Source organism: Petaurus breviceps, unplaced genomic scaffold, assembly GCF_028583685.1.
Source record: "Petaurus breviceps papuanus isolate PSGF00001 unplaced genomic scaffold, PetGlider_PUasm1.0 90804, whole genome shotgun sequence".
Lineage (NCBI taxonomy): Eukaryota > Metazoa > Chordata > Mammalia > Diprotodontia > Petauridae > Petaurus > Petaurus breviceps.
This window is the reverse complement of record NW_027187348.1, coordinates 12,859,078-12,881,199: the sequence shown is the minus strand read 5'-3', so window position 1 is coordinate 12,881,199 and position 22,122 is coordinate 12,859,078. Positions and strand designations below refer to the sequence as shown.

Genomic DNA, 22,122 nt, shown 5'->3' with positions numbered 1-22,122 from the left:
CTGGCCACTGAACTAGAGTGTTGCACTGGAAGACATATCTATGAGTTTTAAGTCCTGATCCAAATTCCTACTTAATGCATCTGTACAACCTCTTATTTACATATATTGGCTTTTAAAATCAACAAATCCATGAAAATCCACTTGAGAATTTTTGCAAGTTATTAGGCACATGTGGATATAAACTGATGTACTAATATTTATATTGAGGACCTGTTAGTATCTTAACAACAAACCAGATTCTTGTGACATCAGTAAGTATCAGGTATCATAATTAGCATTTAAGATTAAGAAAGACAAGTTAGGGACAGAAGAGAAGGATGAAATGGTCAATCAAGGAACAGAAGGAATCAGACAAAAATAGCAAGGATTCCCAGTGAGAAAAGGACTAAGTTCCTACAGCTATGATTCCTACAGGAGAAAACTGAAACTAGAAAGATTAACAAGGGTTATGACATAAAATTGAACTAGGGAGAAATAGAAATTAGTCACTTAATGGCTGAATTTAAAGCAAGTATACTAATAGGAGATGATAAAGAATACAGAACCATCTTATCCTAACCCAGGGGTGGGAAACCTGTGGCCTCAAGGCCACATGTGGCCCTCTAGGTCCTTAAGTGCAGCCCTTTGAACCTAAGCCACAGCCCTGAACCCATAGCATTTCTTTACTTTCATTTCCTGGCTTGTGTCTAAGGTGACTAGGTCAGATTATAGATGGAAACTGGATCCTGAGAAAATGGCAACATCTTCCCTAAACATTATTCTTGATATTGTTCTTGTCTTGTGAAAAGAGGAAAATTTCACTATTACCCCAACTCCTGGTAGACTCATTCAACTATGGTAAAAGGGTCAAAATTAGACAGGTAGAAAAAGACCTAGGCATAGAACCTCAAAGTCTCATCTTTACCCTCCTCTCTAGCTCTCAAATTCCAAATATTGCCTTCCTAGTCTTTAGTGGAAGCAGAAAGAATAAAGCTAAAAGGAGAAATAAATGAAAGGTGACCTGGAAGAAAGAAAAGGCACCTGTACAAGTTCTGACAAATTTGAGTGAGGGGACCATTGGAGAAGGGGAAAAAATGTTCCACAAGTGAAGTGGACGATCTCAAAATGGAAACTCAGAATTGCAAGAGCCCAAGAGGAATCAAGAAGTGGTGAGAACAAAACTGAAGATGTCCTATGCTCCTTTGAGTAGAATATAAGTTCCTTGAGGGCAAGGCCTGTTTCAGATTTTTTGCTTTTGTATCCTCAGATACAAAGTATCTGGAACATAGTAAGTTCTTAATAAATGCTTGTTTAATTAATATAAATATCTACCCCTTCTGTTTTGGTAAATGCTGTCTCTGTCGCTCTGTCTCTGTCTCTCTCTCTGTCTCTCTCTCTCTCACACACACACACACACAGAGCCACCGAGGGGATCCCCCCTCCTGGGCCTGAGGCAGCAGCTGCTAGGACTTGTGGAGCTTTGTTGAAATGAGTCAGAAACACATCAGTTCATGATAATATTTCAAAATAGAAACACAGAGAGTGATGGAGACTCAGTACAGCAAGACAGTGAGTCTGGATGAAAGCAGACTGTAGAGTCTACCTTCAGATATTCAGTTTGTTTTAACAAGAGACTTAGAAATACATACAAAGTGGAGATATCCAAGAACCAACCAAACTTTCAGGAAACAAGTGTTAAATCATCTTATTTGGTTATTAGGGTTAGTTTTCACAAAGGTAAGTGCATACATACTGCATCATTAGCTTTACCTGGGCTGTAAGAGTGTCAAGCGCAGCTAGAGCCGATTCCAAAATTGGCAAGGCCTCTGCTAAATCAGCATCACATTCATCCTTGATTGCCTTCGCGGCCATGGCTTGTTCATTTGCTACCGCTTCATCAGCTTTCACTATTTTTTCAGTTTTGGCAACTTCTATGGACTCTTTCTCAATTATTACCATCATCTCATCAACTTGCTTGCTAGCCACTTTCAGCTGAGGCTGCAAAGCTTCCAACTCATACTGCATTGTGGCCACTTGGGATGCAGCAGAGTCCAATTTCTCTAAGCCCACCTCATACCTCCTTTTCATTTTCATTACCTCACTGAAAGAAACCAGAAAAAAACAAGATCAGTTACACTGTAAGCTTTCTGCAAACGTCATTAATCCATCACCCCCATTATCAACTTGTGTTCATAAAATATTATTTCAGTTACCCCTGAGTTTCTCAGTCTTTTGTAAGGTCACAGGATCATATATTTAGATCTGGTCATTAAGACCTCTATTCTCATTTTATATATAAGGAAACTGAGCCCAAGAGAAGTTAGTGACTTGACCAGAGTCACATAGCTAATGTCACTGAGGAAGGATCCAAACCCACATCTTCCTGATTCCAAGTCTAGCAGTCTAACCACTACACCATGCTGCCTCTCATAACACCTGTATTTTTTCATGGTTTCTTTTTCAAGACAGCATATGATGAATAACTAAGATTTTCATCAACATTTACACAATTATTTTTCAAGGAGGAAATAATTTCCTGACCTCGTCTTCAGTCCTTCCATCCCTCTTTCTGGTTTGTTCCTTCTAAAACTCTTATTTGTTGTCTTTAGGACCTCTTAACTTTCCACTCTTCATAGTTTTGATCAGTTTAACAAAGCATTGTCTCTCACCCTTGACTAATTCCATTGTCTCTCATTTTCTCTTATCTCTTTGCCCTCTTACTATTCAGTATTGCTTGTTATTGTACTTAAAGTCACCTTAGTGCTAGTCATGCTTTAGATCTCACCATCATCCAGAAATAGACCATGCCCAAGATCTTGAATTCTGAAAAGCTCCTCTCTGATCACAATACCCTGCCCTTCTATTTCTCCCTCTGCCTTACTTCTATATATATTATTCATCTTTATTGCAAAATAAATATTTATTGGACTTTTCATTTAATTCACCTAACAAATTGTAAAATGTTAAATTAAAGAGGCATGACGGAAGCCACATGTAGAAGGAGGTTAAATATCACATTATAATCTATTAGCTAACTAGTTATTTGCATTAAATTTATATTTATAGCTATACATACAGGCAAATATATACATACCAGTTTAGATTATTTTAATAAAGTGAAATTTTATTCTTACTTCCTTTTCTTTTCCAGTAAGGTTTTGAATGTGGAGATTAATTCAAGATAAGAAGTAGGAGTCACATAGTTGTGCCTTTGAAGTTCAGAATGGAAGGATTCAGATAAGTCAATAGTGGAAGTATGGAAGCTTTTACACATATCAATACAGCCATTTCGTGTTTCTTCTGACATTTCAATATCTTGTAAGAAGCGTGAGGCAACTGCTTGTAATGCATCTTCAGGCCATGTCTATTTTTGAGATAAAAATTTAGTATTTCATCTAATTTAAGAATAAAATTAAAATTTAAAAATTTAAAAAAATTCTCAGTATTTTTCTTCTATTGAACAAATTTTAATTTTATTAGCATTAATAACACTTGAGTGTCTGAATATAGTTTTGTGTTTTTTTTTTTACTACAAATCTAAATAAAAACTTTTATCAATAAAAGTGTGGCAGCCAGGTGGCACAGGGGATAGAGTGCCAGGCCTGAAGTCATGTGTTCAAATAGGACTTCAGACACTTACTAGTTTCATGACCCTGGGAAAGTCACTTAACCTTATTTGCCTCAGTTCCTCATCTGTAAAATGAGCTGGAGAAGGAAATGGCAAACCACTTGAGTATCATTACCATAAAACCCCAAATGGAGTCACGAAGAGTTAGACGTGACTGAAATAACTGAATAACAACAATAATTTTATCTAACTTAAGAAAATCTTGACAAAACTCTCAATATTTTTCTTCCATAGAATAAAATTTAATTTTATTAGCATTAGTAACACTTGAGTTTCTGAATATAGTTATATGGTCTTTGAAAAAGAAATCCATCCAGTGAACTACAACCACACAATAGTTATATGGATTTTTTTTACTGAAAATCTAAATAAATAATCACATCAATAAAATAGTAATAAGTTATGGATAAACATGTTTCTATTTTGATTGAAAACCTAAATGTAAGCTTACTTGTACTAGAAGAATTATTATTACTCAGTTTTCTCTCTGTGTAGCAATAAATATATTATTTTTATGGAATGCCTAGGTCTATATGAGTCTACTATTTAGGAAAAAACCTTGGTGAAATCATTTGGACCTGATATTTGGGACAGTTCCTGGTGGGAGAAGTGAAAGGGATACTGGATAAAAAGTAATGAAACTGAATCTTAGTTTCTACCAGGGAGTAGCACTTTTAGCAACAGAATGACTTGGATAGATTGAGTACCCAGTGGGAGGCTTCTATTCATGAAAAACATGGTTATAATATATATTTTTTTCTTTTTGGAGGGCAATTGGGGTTAAGTGACTTGCTCAAAGTCACACAGCTAGTATGTTAAGTGTCTGAAGCCGGATTTGCACTGAGGTCCTCCTGACTCCAGGGCCAGTCCTCTATTTATTCACTGTGCCACCTAGCTACCCCTTCATGTTTATAATCTTCAAGAGAACAAAAAGGATAGGGCAGAAAAAAATCTGTGCTTTTGCCACTTTGGGTACTGTTTTTTTCTCTCCCTTATCTTAGTGATTGTCATTCTATTTCTAATTTTATGTCTAGTGTATCATACTAGTGCTTAGTGTTATCAGTTCATACATATATATGCATATTTGTATTCACATATACATAAAGACTTATTCATCTCTCCGTTTTTTTAAAAGCATGTTTCAAATATAAAGTGATATGTATGTCAGTAAACCCAGCAAGTTAAGTGAGCTGAATGGAGTTTACCAGATTAGCCATAAGAACTGACACCAAATATGATGGGACTAATGTCAAGGAGACAAGGTGTCTAAGTTTGCAGAATTCCAGGCATAAATGGGGGGATAAGAATATAGAGATGTGTTTCTAAGAAGATATAGATCTCAGCTAATGTTCAGAGAATAGACAGTAAACCAGTGATCCGTCCAATAAGTGGATAAGAGGGCAGGGAAATGTCTTTAGAGTAGATGGGGTCAGGAAGACTGCTCAGTGGGTCATGAGAGCTGGGTTGGACAGGGTTAGTATACACCAGTAGAGGGAAGGACACCTGTCCTTAAGTCTTTACAAGAAAGTTGTGGGTCATGACAACTGATGCTTTAGAAAGCATATACCGGTGGAGATTTAATATTAAGGAATTACAGTAAAAGTAAGCTGAATTCTATAGCTACTTTAAATGCCTATAATTATTTATTGTTTATAGTCGGTCCATAATTAAAAGTTATCCAGCTTATAGCAGCTTGTTTTGCACTTAAAAAGAATCCTTGAAAGTATCATTATTGTTTTAACAATACCACAAGGGATATAGGAAAATGGAGGTGGGGAAATGTGGAACAACTATGTTTCTGAGGACATATGTATAAGAAACAGTACCAAGCTTCTGGGTGCTGATAAGGTCATGAAACCCAGGGGATAGCTGTGAACAGACTTCATAAGATTTTTTTTAGGAACTGGAGATTATATTCCCTATCTTTACACATGAACACCCAATGGAAAATTTTCTTTATTCTGCATCCCTGGAAAATGACACAGCTGAGACAGAAAGGAGAATTAGAGTAACTATTTTTGCATATTTATATTCATTGAAATTTTCATTAATATAGTAACTTTTATGATTAAAAAGGGGATTCATGGATAATTTCTTTATTATCTTGACTTCTCAGAGGGGAGTCCGAGAAAACATTTTTTACTTTTGACTTTACCTAACCAGGACATTTTGCTAAACTGACTTTTATGTGATAGGAAAATATAACATAAGAAAGACTTGAGTTTCTACAGATGAACATGCAAATTTAAAATTTATAAAACAATACCTGAAACCAGTCAATGGTGCAGCAATTAACAAGAGCTGGAAATTTTCGAAGACGATTACGGAATGCATCTCCAATTGGACTCATAGCCAGGACTACATGAAGTTGATCTCGACAGCGATCAATAAACATGTTAAAAAGAGCTATGGGACTACCATCTGTCTGTTTTGTTCTATCCCGCTGGCGATCTATCTGACGCATTTTTTCACATATTTCTTGCTTTTCATCTACTGCAAAAAGATTTGGAACTTCCCCTGCATTTAGCAAATTGTTAATATCTTCTAGAAATGATTCTCTTTTTATCTGTGTATCTGTAAACAAGAAAACACCCTGCATCTCTCCTTCAGATGATTTCCTTAAGATGAGTTTTAAATCTTCATGCCACTCATAAGTACCATAGCTTTTGGATATTTCAACCTGGAAAATTGTATAATCAGACATATGGGCAGCTAATCTGGTGACTGACTGTCTACCACTGCCTCCAACACCAACCAGAAGAGCATGACTTCGAGGTTGCTTAAGGATCCTGGAAATTCTGCTTATATGTTCTATGGCAAATCGGAATAATACAAGCTGCATGGTTTTCTTAGTCATATTATTATATTCGTCAAGATGACCTTCAACCACAACTCGAAGACTGTCCACATCACTGATTTCCCTGTAGTTAGTATCTTCCCTTCTGGGATCATGGAAATCACAAAACATTAAACTGCGTAAGTCATCTTCTTCTACTATTCCATCATCATTAAAGTCCAAAGCTTTAAAAAGTTCATGAAAATTTTCTCCCATGTTGGTTTCCATCATTTCCTCGATAAAACCCACAAGCCAACTTCTATCTGAATTATCTAGTAGACGATCATAATATACTCGAAGTACCTAAATAATAAAAAATAAAATGCTCGGTATCAAATGTTGCTATTTTGTTTTATTGGTACTTTAATAAGATTAATCTAAAGAAAAGATCATGGAAAAATTCAAGAAAATCTCTATAGGTTTAAAGAAACATTTTTCCTACTAAATTTCTTTTCAAATACCTCACTGTGGTTTGGGAATGACTTTGGGTTCCTTAAGACTATTTCAGCTAAGTGAAAGACCCAGTAGGTCTTACCAAGTTATAGAAAGGCTAGTATAGGCCTAGTGACAAACATATGTTTGTTATTCAACAGCCAGACTAATAAGTATTGAAAGGCTGGCTCATAACCAAAAGGTTGGTCATTAGGTGACTTTTTCAATCCATGAAATCTTTGTTGAATAAAGGAAGTAAAGATATTGATGAAATTGTAAACCTTCAAAGTGCTAACTTGATATTTAATTTAAAGTATACACAAATTAACATAATTATTTGCCAATTATCTCAAAATATAAAATTTATGAGCACGAATGCTAAAAATAAAATCATTAATTCCTTGGTTAATATATGGTTAAAACTCTAAGGGTCCTTAGAGATCATATCTAGTCAAAGACTTTGTTTTGCACAGACCTGGAAACTGAGGACTAGGGAGAATGTGTCCTCATAGTTATCTGAGAAAGGACTTGAATTCAGGGCTTCCTGACTCTACATCCAGCACTCTATCCACTGGGCCACCTAAATGCTTCTATTTGTTTATTTACTAGAACTGTGATTTCACTGGTATAAGAAATTCCAGGTGAGGAAACTACCCTACCAATGGAGACTGACACCTATTATTTTGCAAGCCACAGACTTGGAGAGCTGCCTTGAGCACTAAATAATTATGTGACTTGCTCAGAGTCACAGAGACAATATGTTGGAGGTAGGACTTTAGCCAGGGAGCTCTCTAAACACTACATTGCTCCTTCTCCCTCTTCTTCTGTCTTCCAACACACATACATCTGGGGATATGTCGTAATCTGGCTAAAATTAATTTCATTCCTTCATTTTTCTAATATGGATGGTTTGACTGATCTCCTTTGCATCCCTGCATATTTAATTGAGGAATTTTTATAGGATTCCAAAGTTAATACAATTAATAGGAATGAATCATCTGCAAAGAAGGATTCGAAGAACTTCACCACTGATGCGTGTATAAAATTTAATTAAAAAACATTTTTAATTTAAATTTAATTTAAAAACATTTTTAGAGATAAGAAAACAGGAATATGACTCAGTAGATACTGGTAGCTTCATAGTCACTTTTTCTGGTGGAAACACCGTTAGTAATTTTTTTCTGTCCTTTTGGAATCTTCAGTTCTTTGAAATATCTTGAAAAGTGATTTCATGATGACATACTACTGTGCTTTAAGAAATAATGAACTCGGGGTGGCTAGGTGGCACAGTGAATAGAGCACCAGCCCTGGCCATGAGGACCTGAGTTCAAATCTGATCTCAGACACTTAACACTTGCTAGCTGTGTGACCTTGGGCAAGACACTTGACCCCAATTGCCCTACCTTCTCCCCTCCAAAAAGCTTTAAAAAAATGATGAGCTCGTTTATTTTAGAAAAACATGGATAGACTTGCATGAAATAATAAAGAGGAAAATGAACAGAACCAAGAGAATGTTGTATACAGTAACAGCAACATAGTTTTAAAAACACACCTAAGTCATTTTGACTATTATAAATATTTAAATTAACTACAAAGAACCTATGAAGGAAGATGCTATTGTATCCAGATAAATAACAGATAAATAGAAATATGCATAGAATGATTTTGCATATATGTATATATTTGTGACTAATGGTAGCCACCTCTAGGGGGGATGCAGGGGAAAAAAAAGGAAAAAAATTTACATGATAACATTATATATTTAAAAGGAAACCAAGTTGTACATAACAAATTTTCAGTTTCATGTATAATCATATTTTTTATTCTACTATGTTATAGAAATGTTTGTTTTATTTCACAAACTGAAAATAAAACAGATTCCTGGGTATCTTAAAAATTTGTGTCCTCAAGAATTTATTTGCCCTGGGTCCAACTTCTCTTTCCAATTTTATCTAAGTGCCATTGATACTGCTTCAAATAGTATATTAGTACTGAGATTGCACAGTTTAGTCATTGCTGTTCTACTTAATCACTGTAAATGAAGACAGATCACTACAGAAACATGGCAGATCTATTGCATTTCATACATTTGTTGTGTACCTTTCAGTTTCACAAATGCTCTAGGAATAATCTGGATTAGCTGGATTTCACATCAAGCTCTCTACAGGCTTGCTTTCTTCTTGACTACTTTTTGCTTTGTTAGATGACACCACTCAGCTTCTGTCATACTTGTCCAAAACGTTTTACAAATGTTTTTGTACTCTACACTGATGTTTCCCTTGGCTTCAATGTCTCTACTTGGCAAGAAGATTAAAATTTTCTCTCTGAGGTTCCTCCATCCTGTTCATTATTGTGATTGCTTTAGATTCATGAAACTCTTCTAATACACTCTGATCAGTAGATTCAGCAGCTTAATTCAGTCCCTTTTTTCAGTTCAAAATTTTTCTGGGTTGATAGCTTGCTTAACAGGTCAGGCTGGAGATGCTGTAATACCACAATATATTTTTATTTCTATCCCCCATTCTTTTAATTTGGCATTTTCTTTGACCCTTACTCTCACCAACTAATGGTATGACTCCTCATAGCTAACTGAAATGATGGTTGAATCTATAGCCATTTATTTCTTTTCTGTTAAGATACTGTTAATTTCATTTCTTCAAAAGTTGCTAGAGAAGACCATGACCAATGCCTTCTCATTCTCTTCTTGAATAAAGGTATTGCTGCACTAGATGCATGAAGCTTCCATAAGGCACAAGTAGTCTACAAGTCTTTGGCCTCTTATTTACTTGTCCTAAATCACAGCAGCCAAGACAGAGAGTAATGGCCAAAAAAGATAAATTATTCATTGTTTTCTGTTCTTAAAAAGGCAAGTCTTTGTGTAATCATTTTAGAAATGTTTCCCTCAAAGAAAGGTTCAATGTTAGGTATTCGGGAAATTCATTTATTCAGAACACCTCCTTTAATCCAACACATATTGATTAAGCATTTATCATGTGCAGGGAATTCTGTTAGGTACAACTCATACAAAAACAAAAAGCAAATAGCCTCAGGTCTTGAGGGATTTACAGGTTACATAAGAAGAGGAATTAGTGAACAATAAATGACTGTCATTAGAATGTAAACTTCATGCTAGCAGAGACCTAGTCGCCTAATCTTTGTATCTTTCCCAGCACTAGCACAATGCTCTGTACCTAGTAAGCAATTAATAATATCTTTAGTCTCATTTGGTTGTGGCCTTGCTAGATTAGATGAGTTATTTCATCTATTATCTAGCCAGTCATTTAGCAAGACCATAATAGAAAGAGACAAAGGACAGGGGAATTTTTACTAGGAGGAGGGAGAAGGAGGGAAAGGGAAGGTATAAAGAATGAAATGGTATTCAGGGACACTGAAGAATGGGAGAATAGAATAAGCATTCCTGGGGAGTTAGGGAAAGTGCATGGGTATTGGTTATCTTGGGGAAAACTAGAAAAAAAGGTGAAGTATAAAATGAAGGGGGAAAGGGGAAACTAGGTAACAGCGAATAAAACACTGGCCCTAGAGTCAGGAGGATCTGAGTTCAAATCTGACCTCAGACACTTAACACGTACTAACCCTGTGACCTTGGGCAAGTCACTTAACCCCAATTACACTGCCTTCCCCATGCAAAAAGCAAAAAAAGAAAAAAAGAAAAACGAAGGGGAAAGGAGTCAAAGATACACATCCTGATAGACAAAACAGAAAAATCACAGAGGCAGGAAGCAAGTAAGTTGTGGCTAATTTTACCAGCAAAAATCGCTGATATTTCTATATAGCCCCTTTGGGTTATATGCAGCTAACATAGTTATTATGCTAATAGAATTTATTAAGTCCTTACTATGTATCAGGTACTGTGCTAAGCACTGGTATTAAGACGAAGAGCAAAAACCAGGGTCTCTGCCAGCAGTGAGCTCACATCCTAATGGGGGTGACAGCATATAAATTAGTCTGGACACATAAGATACATAAGGTGCAACTAGAAGGTAAAGTGGTATAGAAACGATGGCAGTAGCAGGGAGAACTAGGAAAAGCCTCTTGCAGAAGGTAGGGATTAAGCCAAATCTTGAAGGAAGCTGGAGAAACTGGGAGTTGGAGGGAAGGAACTGGAACTTTCCAGTCATGAGGGGCAGCCAATACAAATACAGAGTAGGAAGATGGAGCGTTTGAGGAACAGTGAGTAGGCAGAGAAACTAGATCATGGAAGATGTAAAAAGCAGCAAGAGAGCCAGAAAGATACTTAACCAAGGAGGCAAGATAACGACCGTTGCTAAACAAGGCCTGACACCAGGACCTTTACCATACAGGGAACTCAGCTCAACATCAGGTGAGCAGAATGAGCCAAAGGCAGGTCAGACTTTCCTAGCAGTTCCCTGGAAGTCAGTCAATTGATGAGCATTTATCAAACACATCATGAGCCAGTTACTCTCTTAATCATTGTGGAGACAAAGAAAGTGAAAAATAGACCTTGCCTCCCAAGAAGCTCATTTTTAGTGGAAGGGGCAATGTAAAAATTACATCTACATAAGATATATAAGAAATAGGTGGGAGATCATCTGACAGGGATAAACATTAGAAGCCATTGGGGATGGATGGTGGATAGGAAGTAGATAGGGACAGGCCCCCTACAGAAGATGAACTTTGAACTGAGTCCTAGTGGAAAGCAGGGAAGTTGAGAGGTAGAGGTAAGGGGACAGAATATTCCAGGCATAAAGGAAAGCCAGGGAGAAGGGCCAGTTAGAATATGATTGAAAACAGTCCAGGTGAGAAGGGATGAGGGTTTGTACTAGGGTTGTGACTGTGTGAATAGAGAGAAGTAGTGTGAAGTATATGAGAGACATGGAGGTGAATGTGAAAAGATTTGGCAATCATATGGAAATGTAGGGCGAGCAAGAGGGAAGAGTAGAAGCTGACACAGAGGGTTGTGAGTCTGAACGACTGGGAGAATGGACGTGTCCTTGGCAGTAATAAAGAAGTTCAGAAGGGGGGAAAAGGGAGAGTTTCTGGTGGAAAGATAATGAGTTCTTTTGGGGACATGTTGAACTGGAGAAGCCTATAGAACATCCATTTCGAGATGAGATAAGCAAGAGACAGGTGGTGGTACATGACTATAGCTCAGAAGAGAGCCTAGAAACGGATGTATAGATTTGGGAAGCATCTGCTTAGTGATGATAATTGAACCCAGAGGAGCTGATGAGATGACCAAGTGAGATAGCATAGAACTGAAAGGAAAATCTGCCCCATACAGGGCCTTCTGGGGGACAATCACTATAAGTGAATATAACATGGATCAAGAAGCAGCAAAGGGTCTGGAGAAGGTGATCAACAGTATCAAAAAGCTGTAGAGAGGTCAAAAGAAGGTCAGGATTGAGAAAAGGCCATTGGACTTGACAATTAAGAGATCACTGGCCACTATATGCCCTTCTTATGCTCTTCTTGGACTCTGTTCTTCCAGAAAGAATAACCAGCTGTTGTCCCTTGGTTTCTCTCATGCATCTGCGGCTAGATCTACAAAAATACCACAAGGACTTGGCACACTGAGCACCAAAAAGAGGCTGACCAGAGGATATAACATATCTGATCTGTGCTTTCTGAAGTTATTTCTTAAAAGAATTTTAATAGGCAATAGTATATTATCTGACTTACTTAATTTTACCTTGGGTCATGCCTCTGTGTTCTTACCAAAAAATGATGGACATCAGAAATATACACAATGAACTAGCTTTTGTCTACATAGCCCTAACCACCAAATTGAATGCATCAAGTTATCTATTTTGGAATCATATAGATATAATCTGAGTATCAGTCAAATGGGAAGTAAAAAGTTGCAGGAATTTGAGTCCACATAGCTTTCCTTAATTTCCTAAAGTAAAATCTGAAAACTTTAATAAAATCATAATAGCTAATCCAAGTTATTAAAATGTACAAGAAAAGAGTTTCTAAATAAAATTAAGCCTAAACTACAATGTGTATTTAATTTTTCACTTTGCATTTACGAGGTATAATTATTATAGATTATAATTTTAATTAAAATATCTATTGAAAATTTACTATAATCCAAAAAGAATAAAATGTCATCCATGTTCTCATGGAGTTTACAACTTCCCCTCTCTGAGATAACTGTAAAACAATTCCTCCTTCTTTCTAAGACTTGGTGAGTTCACTCTATTTTGACCAGGTACTCTTCCCTAAAAGCCTCCCCTCCCTCCCTCCTTTCCTTCTTCCCTTCTTCCCTTCTTTCCTTCCTTCCTTCCTTCCTTCCTTCCTTCCTTCCTTCCTTCCTTCCTTCCTTCCTCTTTTATTGCTTTCTTTCTTTCTCTTTTTTTTGCTTTTTGGAGGGGGGAAGGCAGGGAATTTGGGGTTAAGTGACTTGCCCAAGGTCACACAGCTAGTAAGTGCCAAGTGTCTGAGGCTAAATTTGAACTCAGGTCTTCCTGACTCCAGGGATGGTGTTCTATTCACTACACCACTTAGCTGCCCTCCTAAAACCCATTTGTACTTCTTTATATCTTTTATATATCTATTTCTTTATATCTTTTTCACTGACAAGAACCAGAACAGAGGGTCCAAGTGTGGTGGGTGGTTCCTTTGTTGATTCCAACAAAAACAGACCATCAAATAAATATTGACCTATTTGTCCCTTTTTACAATTCTTTGTTGTCCTTGAGCTAGTTCCTTGCATGCATGCTCTTGGGATAATGTGGCTCATTGAGCATTAAATGAGATAATGAATGCAAATTTAACACATTGCAAAGCTCAAAGTAATATGTAAATGTGAGTTGTTATTATTTCAGTCTCACTCCAAGTTCTCTGTGATTTTTTTTACTTCTGCTGCTTTTTGCTATTTCAAAAAGAAAAACTGCTCATAATATATCACCATCCTCCTCAGCAGTATTTTATAAATTAGTTTGTCTTCTAAAATAATATTGTCCTAGGCTTCCATCTCTCACGGCTTGCCAAGAAGACTGTGTATTTGTTGAATATGCTTGTATCTGGACTCCTTTTATCCTTCATGATGTATAGGTAATTTTATATTAAGGGTTTTTACAAGAAATGGTGACACTACAGGGGAGTATCTTGGCTTTTTTCTATTTTTCCATTTTCAGCACCAATGGCTCAGTAGAAATTGGTTAGACTGATGTTATTGTTTCACAATGTTTCATAATTTGATGTTGATTTTGACCTTCACTCTAATTAGTTACTGGTTTGACAGTAATATAGGCAGCTGATTCTAATACAACCAAGTACTTCCTGTTTATTAAGAGGCAGTCAATTTCATAGTTTTGAATTTTGTGTGGAGAATCATTTGCTTGATCAAATGAGATAGCCTGGTAACATAAAAGGCACTTAATAAATATTTATTCCCTTCCCTTGCCATGTTCAGGATCTTGCAACATTTTCCTGGTAGACATGAGACTTCTGAGTAGTTCACAAGCCTTTGCTTCTTTTATTTCTCAAACCTGAGCCATATTTTCCAACATTTTTTTGCTATCCTCTTCCATACCCAGCTTTTTACTGAAGAAACCAAGTATCAAATTATAAGTTGACTTGGATTTGGCAAAATCATGATAAAATTTAACTTCCTATCCTCAGTATGAGATGTTGCTACACAAGTTGCAATTATCTTCATAAAGACCTTTTTGCTTAGGTTCATCACAAAAACTTTAAGTCAGAAAGAACAAGTATCTCATGAAGTGATGTTTCTTGAAACAAAGTCCACCAAATTTGTTAGCCTCTCTAAAGAAAACATTGGACCCATCCTTCCACGTAACTACAATTTCTTTTCTCTTGATTTTATCATAAGAAAAATCTTTTTTTTTGGAGGGGGAAGGCAGGGCAATTGGGGTAAGATGACTTGCCCAAGGTCTCATGGCTAGTAAGTGTTAAGTGTCTGAGGGCACATTTGAACTCAGGTCCTCCTAACTCCAGTGCCAGTGCTCTATTCACTGTGCCACCTAGCCGCCCGCATGACAAATTTATTGATTTTTTTCAGTTTGGCTCAGTTCTTCCAATAAGATGTTATGTTGGTCACTGGATAAAGGTAAGATATTTAGCACACTACCAGTTAAGTTACTATGTACAGACAGCCTAAAAAATGACGCAATTCTTGGAACCTGTTGCCCTTTCCTCTGTTACTCCACCACTGTCACTACGGAGAAAGGAGATGCACAGGGAGGGGCATTTAATAGTTTTCTTTGTTTTCTTGATTTGGCCACAGCCAAAAAAAAAAATGTCAGCTATTGGAATTTGTTAGCTAGCTTAGCTTGCTTTAGGGAGGTAGATATGGTTGGTCCCTGGGACAATACTTGAATCCTTTCCAGCACTGAAAAAATTTCCAGGGCTTAGTACTCCATTGACATAGGATTCAGGGGTCACCTCCATACCACAGTGAAGCATAAGAGCGAAACTTTTCTCCATTAAACTGTAAGATTTGAAAATTCGTTTTAATAACAAATATTCATTAAGCACATATATTCAAGGCACTGTGCATTAATGAAGAGTAGGTTGCTTTGCAATTTTATTTCCACCCACGTCTACACTTCAACAATGAAAATAAGTATATTAGTAAAATAAAAGCAGTTTATATAATAAAACTGTTCCTTCTCCAGAGCTAGATTAATTAGAAATCAAATCAAAAGACATAATATAATTAAAGAGATTGTCAGAAGCATCACTTACATTCAAAGAATCAATAGGAAGGATGGAGGAAATTTCAGAAAAGACAAAACAGTAATTTTCAAACATCCATCACACACACAAACACACACACACACCACACCAAAACATTCCAATGAAAAGGGAAAACTTCTGTCAACAATCTGAAGGTTTTGTTTTCATGATGACAACTACACATTTCATCCTTGTGTCCTCACAATGACTAGCACAATACCTTGCAAATAGTTATTACTCAAGGAATCTTTGTTTAGCGAATGAAGTAGTATGACTGAATTTTTCATCTCAATCGGTACAAATGATCTTTGCCTAGTATCATTAAGTTTCTGTCACATTAAAGTTTACCTCATGTACCCAAAGGCGCTTAATTGTACTTTGGTCTTCTGTGCTTTCAGGTCTGGACAAACAAACGCCCTGAATGACACGAGAGAAATCACGGAGGTTGAACAGGTAGTGTGATTTAGCTGGAGTTGGTAAAAGATTCTTCATTGCTTCCTTATACACAATCATCGTGCTACTGACAATCTGCTCGGTCAAGTCTGAAAACTCTAGTGGGAAGGCATAGCTAAATAACATTAAAAAAAGTATAAGGTAAGAATGGGGTACACTGTACTGTTAAAACAAAAATGGAGACACTTGATTATGGTGATGATATATTTATTTATGAAGAGTTCAAAGTCTTTGTTTCCCAAAATAATGGGGCCAATAACAATAATAATGATAACACTAATACTTTGTTTCTTTTAAAGCTATTTCAAATTTATGCTCTTACTGTATCGTGTCAATCCTAGAAAAATAAGCAAGATACATATTATTTTCATTTTATGTAACTTACTGAAGGTCACTAAAATAGTGAGTTGTAGAACTAATAGATAAGAAACCAAATTTTGCCTTATTTGAAGTCAGAGCTTTCCCCAATAATGCAATACTTCCTTCTATGGCATAGTTATAGCTAATTCTCTGTGACAAAAATTAGTCAGAAGGTAGGTTTGTTCAAAAGAAAGAGAAAAGGAAAAAGGATGATAGGATTTAGAGCTGGAAGGGATTTTATAGATGATTTTGAATGTCCTTCCTGTTCTGTGATTTCATGTGGATTCTGGGAAGCCGTTGTCCAGAGCCCCCCCGGCTTTGAAAAACCCAGATGTTGAAACCCAGATGTTGACTGGGTATGGATGTAATGGTTGGACAGTTTGAAATCTGTCTACTAGATCTGTTTCTATCTTGATAATTCTGTCTGTGTACTTTCAAGTTCGGGGTGCTGACCTTTTCTCCTGAACAAGGTAAACGATATATGTCTGACTGATTAAAGTAAGCTTGTTAACCCATTTTGAGTTGTTTTCCTTTATCAAAGCAGATCTAAGAACCGGTGGTGGCAGCAAACCCTGAGGATGCTTGGGGTGCTTGCTGCTACACTTCCTGATTTCACAAATGAGGGATATTAAAGGACTTTCTAAATTCACTCATATAATCAATAGAATTAGGCCTGTAACTGAGGTATTCTGATTCAGTAATCTCTCCATTGAGAGAGAGACAGACAGACAGAGAGAGAGAGAGACAGAGACAGAGACAGAGAGACATAGACAGAGAGACAGAGACAGAGAGTCAGAAATGGGTAGGTGGAAGATTAGGTTTTTAAAGACTGATTCTTTGTTCCTATGGTATCCTGACTAGGAGCCAGTGTGGCTTCCTTCTTCATCACTGTCTCTGAGTAAATCTCACAGATGGCCATAGTATTATGGACCACTGGGGTAGCCCAACCTAACATGCATTTATGGTCAAGATATCTTTGGTGATGAATTCTGTGCCCCTTATTTTAGAACTCCAGGAAGCTATTTTATGGGATACCCACAGATTTCACAATTCTCCATTGGAAGAAATCTACTTACCAAATGTTGAAATGCCAGTTTAAGATTCTAGAGAAAATTGTATACATGGCAGTATCATCAAATTCATTAATGGTGATCATATTAAAATGACGCATATATCGAGGAGTGACTGGGTTTCTCCCACCACCTAAATATCAGAAAGTCTAATGTTAATAATAAAATAAAACTTCTAAGTAAGTGTTCATTTAATTTTTAAGATTTTACATGATGAAGAAACTTGCCAGATGGTAAAATTTACACAGCAGAGACTGAAGCAAAGGGTAAACAGCCCATCTAATCAATTTTAGCAGAGTTGACAGTATCTGGATAACTTTAGACTGTGGGGTTGTTTTCACTTTATCAGAATAACTGGCATCTGCAGTTATGTGGACTTTGTCTTAGGTTAGGTTGAAATCTCCAGGGGAAATCAGATCTGACAGACAAATTCAGTGAGTTTGCTTTTCATGGTACATTTCTGTGGCTAATCTCTGCATTAGAGACCAGAAGCATCAGATTATTCCCTTAAACCTGCCAGTGAATAAGACTAAAATCCAATTTGTCTATATTTATATAGCCAGAAACTCAGCATATACTCTCATTCTCCAAACTCTCCACAAAGTGAATTTCCTTGAGATCTGATTAAGCAGTTTGTATGGTTACCTAATTTTACTTACCTATTGGATTATGCTCATCAAATGTTATAAAAGGAGTAAAATATCAAAATGTGAGGCCTTGGCATCTATTTTAGATATTCATAATAATTATTTCTTACTGTATATAATTGATATGTATTTGAGAAAATCTTTAAAAATTATAACATTTCATACATACTGGGAAAATTTGTTAAAGTAATGCTTTGGCAAATCTTTTTGTAAAGGATTTTTTAAATGTGAAATCACTTCCTAATATATCTTTTGCATAAATGCAAATTTATAACTATCAGATTTGTGCAAACCATTCTTTATTAGTACACTTGAATCCTGAGTAATATGGGGGTTATGTTCCTGAAGAATATGACAAAACAAAATCACATAACTGGAGGAATTAAATCTATGGATTTAATATAAGGTCCATAGCTTGAGAGCCCAAAGGGACCTTGCTCATGCCTTCCCCACAACTCTTGTCCCATTTTATAGATAAGGAAACTTAAACCCAGAGATTCTGTGCCATTTTAACAAGTTGACACAGTAAATGACAGAGCCAAATTTACTCCAGGTTCTCTAACTCCAAATTCAGTTCTTTTTCCACTGTACCATGCATACTTTTGGAAGTCATATATATGTATACTCTATAGAAACAGTTATGTGGAGGAGGTTTTTTAGACTCAACTTTCTCCTTTTTCTCTTCTTACAGGGACCAGGCAGGAAGTAAGTTCTCTCTTCAGAAAATATGGTTTTAGAGGTAGTAGCACCCTGTGGCCCCAACCTGACAATCTTATTCTGCCCCAGAGAGATGTGGAATAGCATAAAAAAGGGCTGGAAGCTTAGAAGCTTCCACAGACCCGGGAGTGTGTCCGTACTCAAAAATATCTTGCATATGCATTTCACCAGTTAGATACATATTTGGGTCAACAAGCTTCTGTTTGAAAATATACCTATGATGAGTGAGGCCTAAGTTTATCATTCATGCCATCAAAACACTTACTCTGAATTATTTTAACCAGATTAGCTAAAACTTAAATGAGCTTAAAAAAAATGGTGGACTGAGCTCTGTGAAATGTGATTTTTTTTTAAAATTGGGAAGGAAAGAAGCAGAAGGGTAACTGTGAGGAATGGAGAGCTCCAGGCAACAGCAGGTCTTAAAGAAGCCATCATAATGAGCTTTGGACAGGCTTAGGAAGCAGCATAAGTGTGCTGGGTACCCAAGAAGGATGGAGGAGTGAGTATCAGATGGTAGGAAAAAGATAAAGATAGGCTTCCAAAAACAATCTTGGTCAACTTTGCAATTTTGGTGAGGGCTCTAGTGATGGCAACAATGCCAATGAAAATCGTCTATGTGTTGATAATGTCTAGCACATCACGTACACATAAAGCATGATACTATGTAAATTAAAATATTAATCATAGATAAGAGTGGAGGTAGGGTACTGATGGATAGTGACAGATGAAAAAGAAAAAAGGAGCACCAGTGAAGCATTAAAAAATGTACAGAAAAGAGCAGAATTCTGGAAGTTCAAAGGGGAATGCAGATAAACAGGGCGATTTTGGTATTACTGTGTTAAAATTTGATGCAGAATTTTAAAGCTACATAATAGAAATTCACAGTTTCACATATAATCCCTTTGTGTTCTTCTTTGGATACTTAAATGTTAATGTTGGTTGATGTTTGTTAAGGTATAATTAAAAAATTAACCATTAAACACATACACATATATAGGTGGGGAGGAAAGCTCATACATGACCAATGTACAAATGAATCAGTGAAATTCCAACCTGTTCAACGTGGGAAGAGGGGTAGGTTAGGGAAATCATACTGTCTGCAGGATACTATGTTTGTTTGTTTTTTTAAATAGCAAATTCAGAGAAAACTTACCTGGAGGTCCCATGGCACACATGATTTGAATGTCCACTAGTTTAATCATGGAGCAGTCTTTAAGATCATACCAGTTCCAGTGATCCAACCACTGGCGAAGTAATTCAACTGGTGGCTGAGCCCCATATACTTCCCGAGCTGGCATGTTTACATCATCTACAAAGACAATCTAAAAATTATAATTAAAAATGTGAGATTCTAGATCATACCTCAAGTTTCTGAATTAATGCATTATTTCTAGATGAATATTTCTTCTCATTTTTGTTTAGATGTATATAGAGAAAAAGCTTGAGGTGAGTGAAGTATGCCACTCTGCTCAAAAATCTTCAGTGGCTCCCTATTAACTGTGGGACAAAATATAAATTTATTAACCTGGCATTTAAAACTATCACTTATAGAATTTGGCTAAAATATGCCTTTACAAACTTGCTTTATGTTACTCCTTTTCACATATTCTCTATTTCAGTCAAATTACACTTCTAGCTGCTCCTAAACTTGACAATTCATCTCTCTGCCTCTACCTATTCATACAAGTTGTGTGATCCCCCCTTCTTTTTTTTAATTTAAATTTATTTGATTTTAGTTTACAAAATTCAGTTCCACAATCCCTTGAGTTTCAAATTTTCTCCCCCCTTTCTCATCTCCCCCCCCCATGGCAGCATGCAGTCAAATATAGGATCTACAAATACCTTCACATGAAACATTAGTCAAGTTGTAAAGAAGGATTATAACCAATGGAGAGAACAATGAGAAAGAAGAAACAAAACAAAACAGAGAGAGAGAGAGAGAGAGAGAGAGAGAGAGAGAGAGAGAGAGAGAGAGAGAGAGAGAGAGAAAGTAGTTTGCTTCAATCTGTATTCAGACTCTGCAGTTCTTTCTCTGGATATGGATAGCCCTTTCCATCATCAGTCTTTAGCCCCATCCATCAAAGTTAGTCATCACACATATGATGAGTCTGTAATTGTGTACAAATTTCCCCTGGTTCTCCTCTTATCACTCAGCATCAGTTTATATAAGTCTCTCCAAGTTATTATGAAGTTCATCTGCTCCTCATTTCTTATAGCACAACAGTATTCCATTACATTCATATACCATTATATCATATATCATATACCATTCATATACCCCAGTTGATGGATATCCCCTTGATTTCCAATTCTTTGCCACCACAAAAAGAGCTGCTATAAATATTTTTGTACATATAGGTCTTTTTCCCACTTCTATGATCTCTTTGGGATATGACCCTAGAAGTGGTATTGCTGGGTCAAAGGGTGATCCCCCCCCCCCCCGTCTTGCCTGAACAACCTCTTATATGTGTGTGTGTGTGTATACATATATATATACACACACAGCCTTATCTGTATTTTTCAGAATCCTTTTATTTCAACCCTAAACTCAGCTACCACTTGTGTTGTACAGCCTTTTCTGCTTCTCCCAGGTATTAAGGCTCCTTTCTTTCTCAAACTACTCTGCATTATTCTTTTCTGTGACAGAAAGAATGGAAACTCTTTGAGGATAGGTACTGTTTCATTTCTGTCCATAATCTAGAGTGTCTTACTAGTAAAAGCAACTACTTAGGATCATAAAATCTATGATTTAGAGCTGCAAGTCACCTCAGAACCATCTAGTCCAATCCCATCATTTTACAGATGAAGAAACTGAAGCCCAAAGGGATTAGTGGCTTGCCCAACATTACAGGAATATTAAGTGACAGAGATGGGATTTGAACCCAAGTACTGTGCTCGGCATCCAGTTCCCTTTCTACCATATTATGCTGCCTCTAAGAAACTCATAAAAACAGGAAAAATGTAATGCTTTATAAATATGCCTGTGTATTTGTAAAACTCATTCTATACAGTGATTACTTCAAAATTTTCCCTTTCTCAAGAGCTCACTCACTACAATTAAAGCAAACGAAGAAGTCCCCTACTTCAAAGGGAAAAACTCGAATAACTCTCTTTTTCTCAATATGTACTCAGAATTTTAAGTGTCTTCACTCATTTTCTCCTCTGTCAATCCTATCTTGAAGGACAAAGGGTCCCTACTCCTTGTCAAGGCCAGGTCTTTTTTCTGTCCTTTCCCTTCTTTTCCAGCACCTTGTTCCATTAATTATCACCTCTCTCTCATGCATTTTTAATCTTTCCTATTCCACTGACTGTTTT

At 36.5% G+C, this 22,122-nt stretch overlaps 1 protein-coding gene across 1 annotated transcript in view; it reads right to left on the bottom strand.

Moving 5' to 3' along the window:
• DNAH7 (dynein axonemal heavy chain 7) overlaps positions 1 to 22,122 on the bottom strand; it is a 326,128-nt gene that overhangs the window by 125,812 nt on the left and 178,194 nt on the right. Inside the window, exons 37-42 of the mRNA XM_069070242.1 lie at positions 19,961 to 20,129; positions 17,450 to 17,576; positions 15,909 to 16,128; positions 5,874 to 6,746; positions 3,114 to 3,343; positions 1,750 to 2,080 (exon numbers count right to left, since the gene is read on the bottom strand). Coding sequence (XP_068926343.1) covers positions 1,750 to 2,080; positions 3,114 to 3,343; positions 5,874 to 6,746; positions 15,909 to 16,128; positions 17,450 to 17,576; positions 19,961 to 20,129 — 1,950 coding nt within the window. The remainder of the gene's footprint in view (positions 1 to 1,749; positions 2,081 to 3,113; positions 3,344 to 5,873; positions 6,747 to 15,908; positions 16,129 to 17,449; positions 17,577 to 19,960; positions 20,130 to 22,122) is intronic.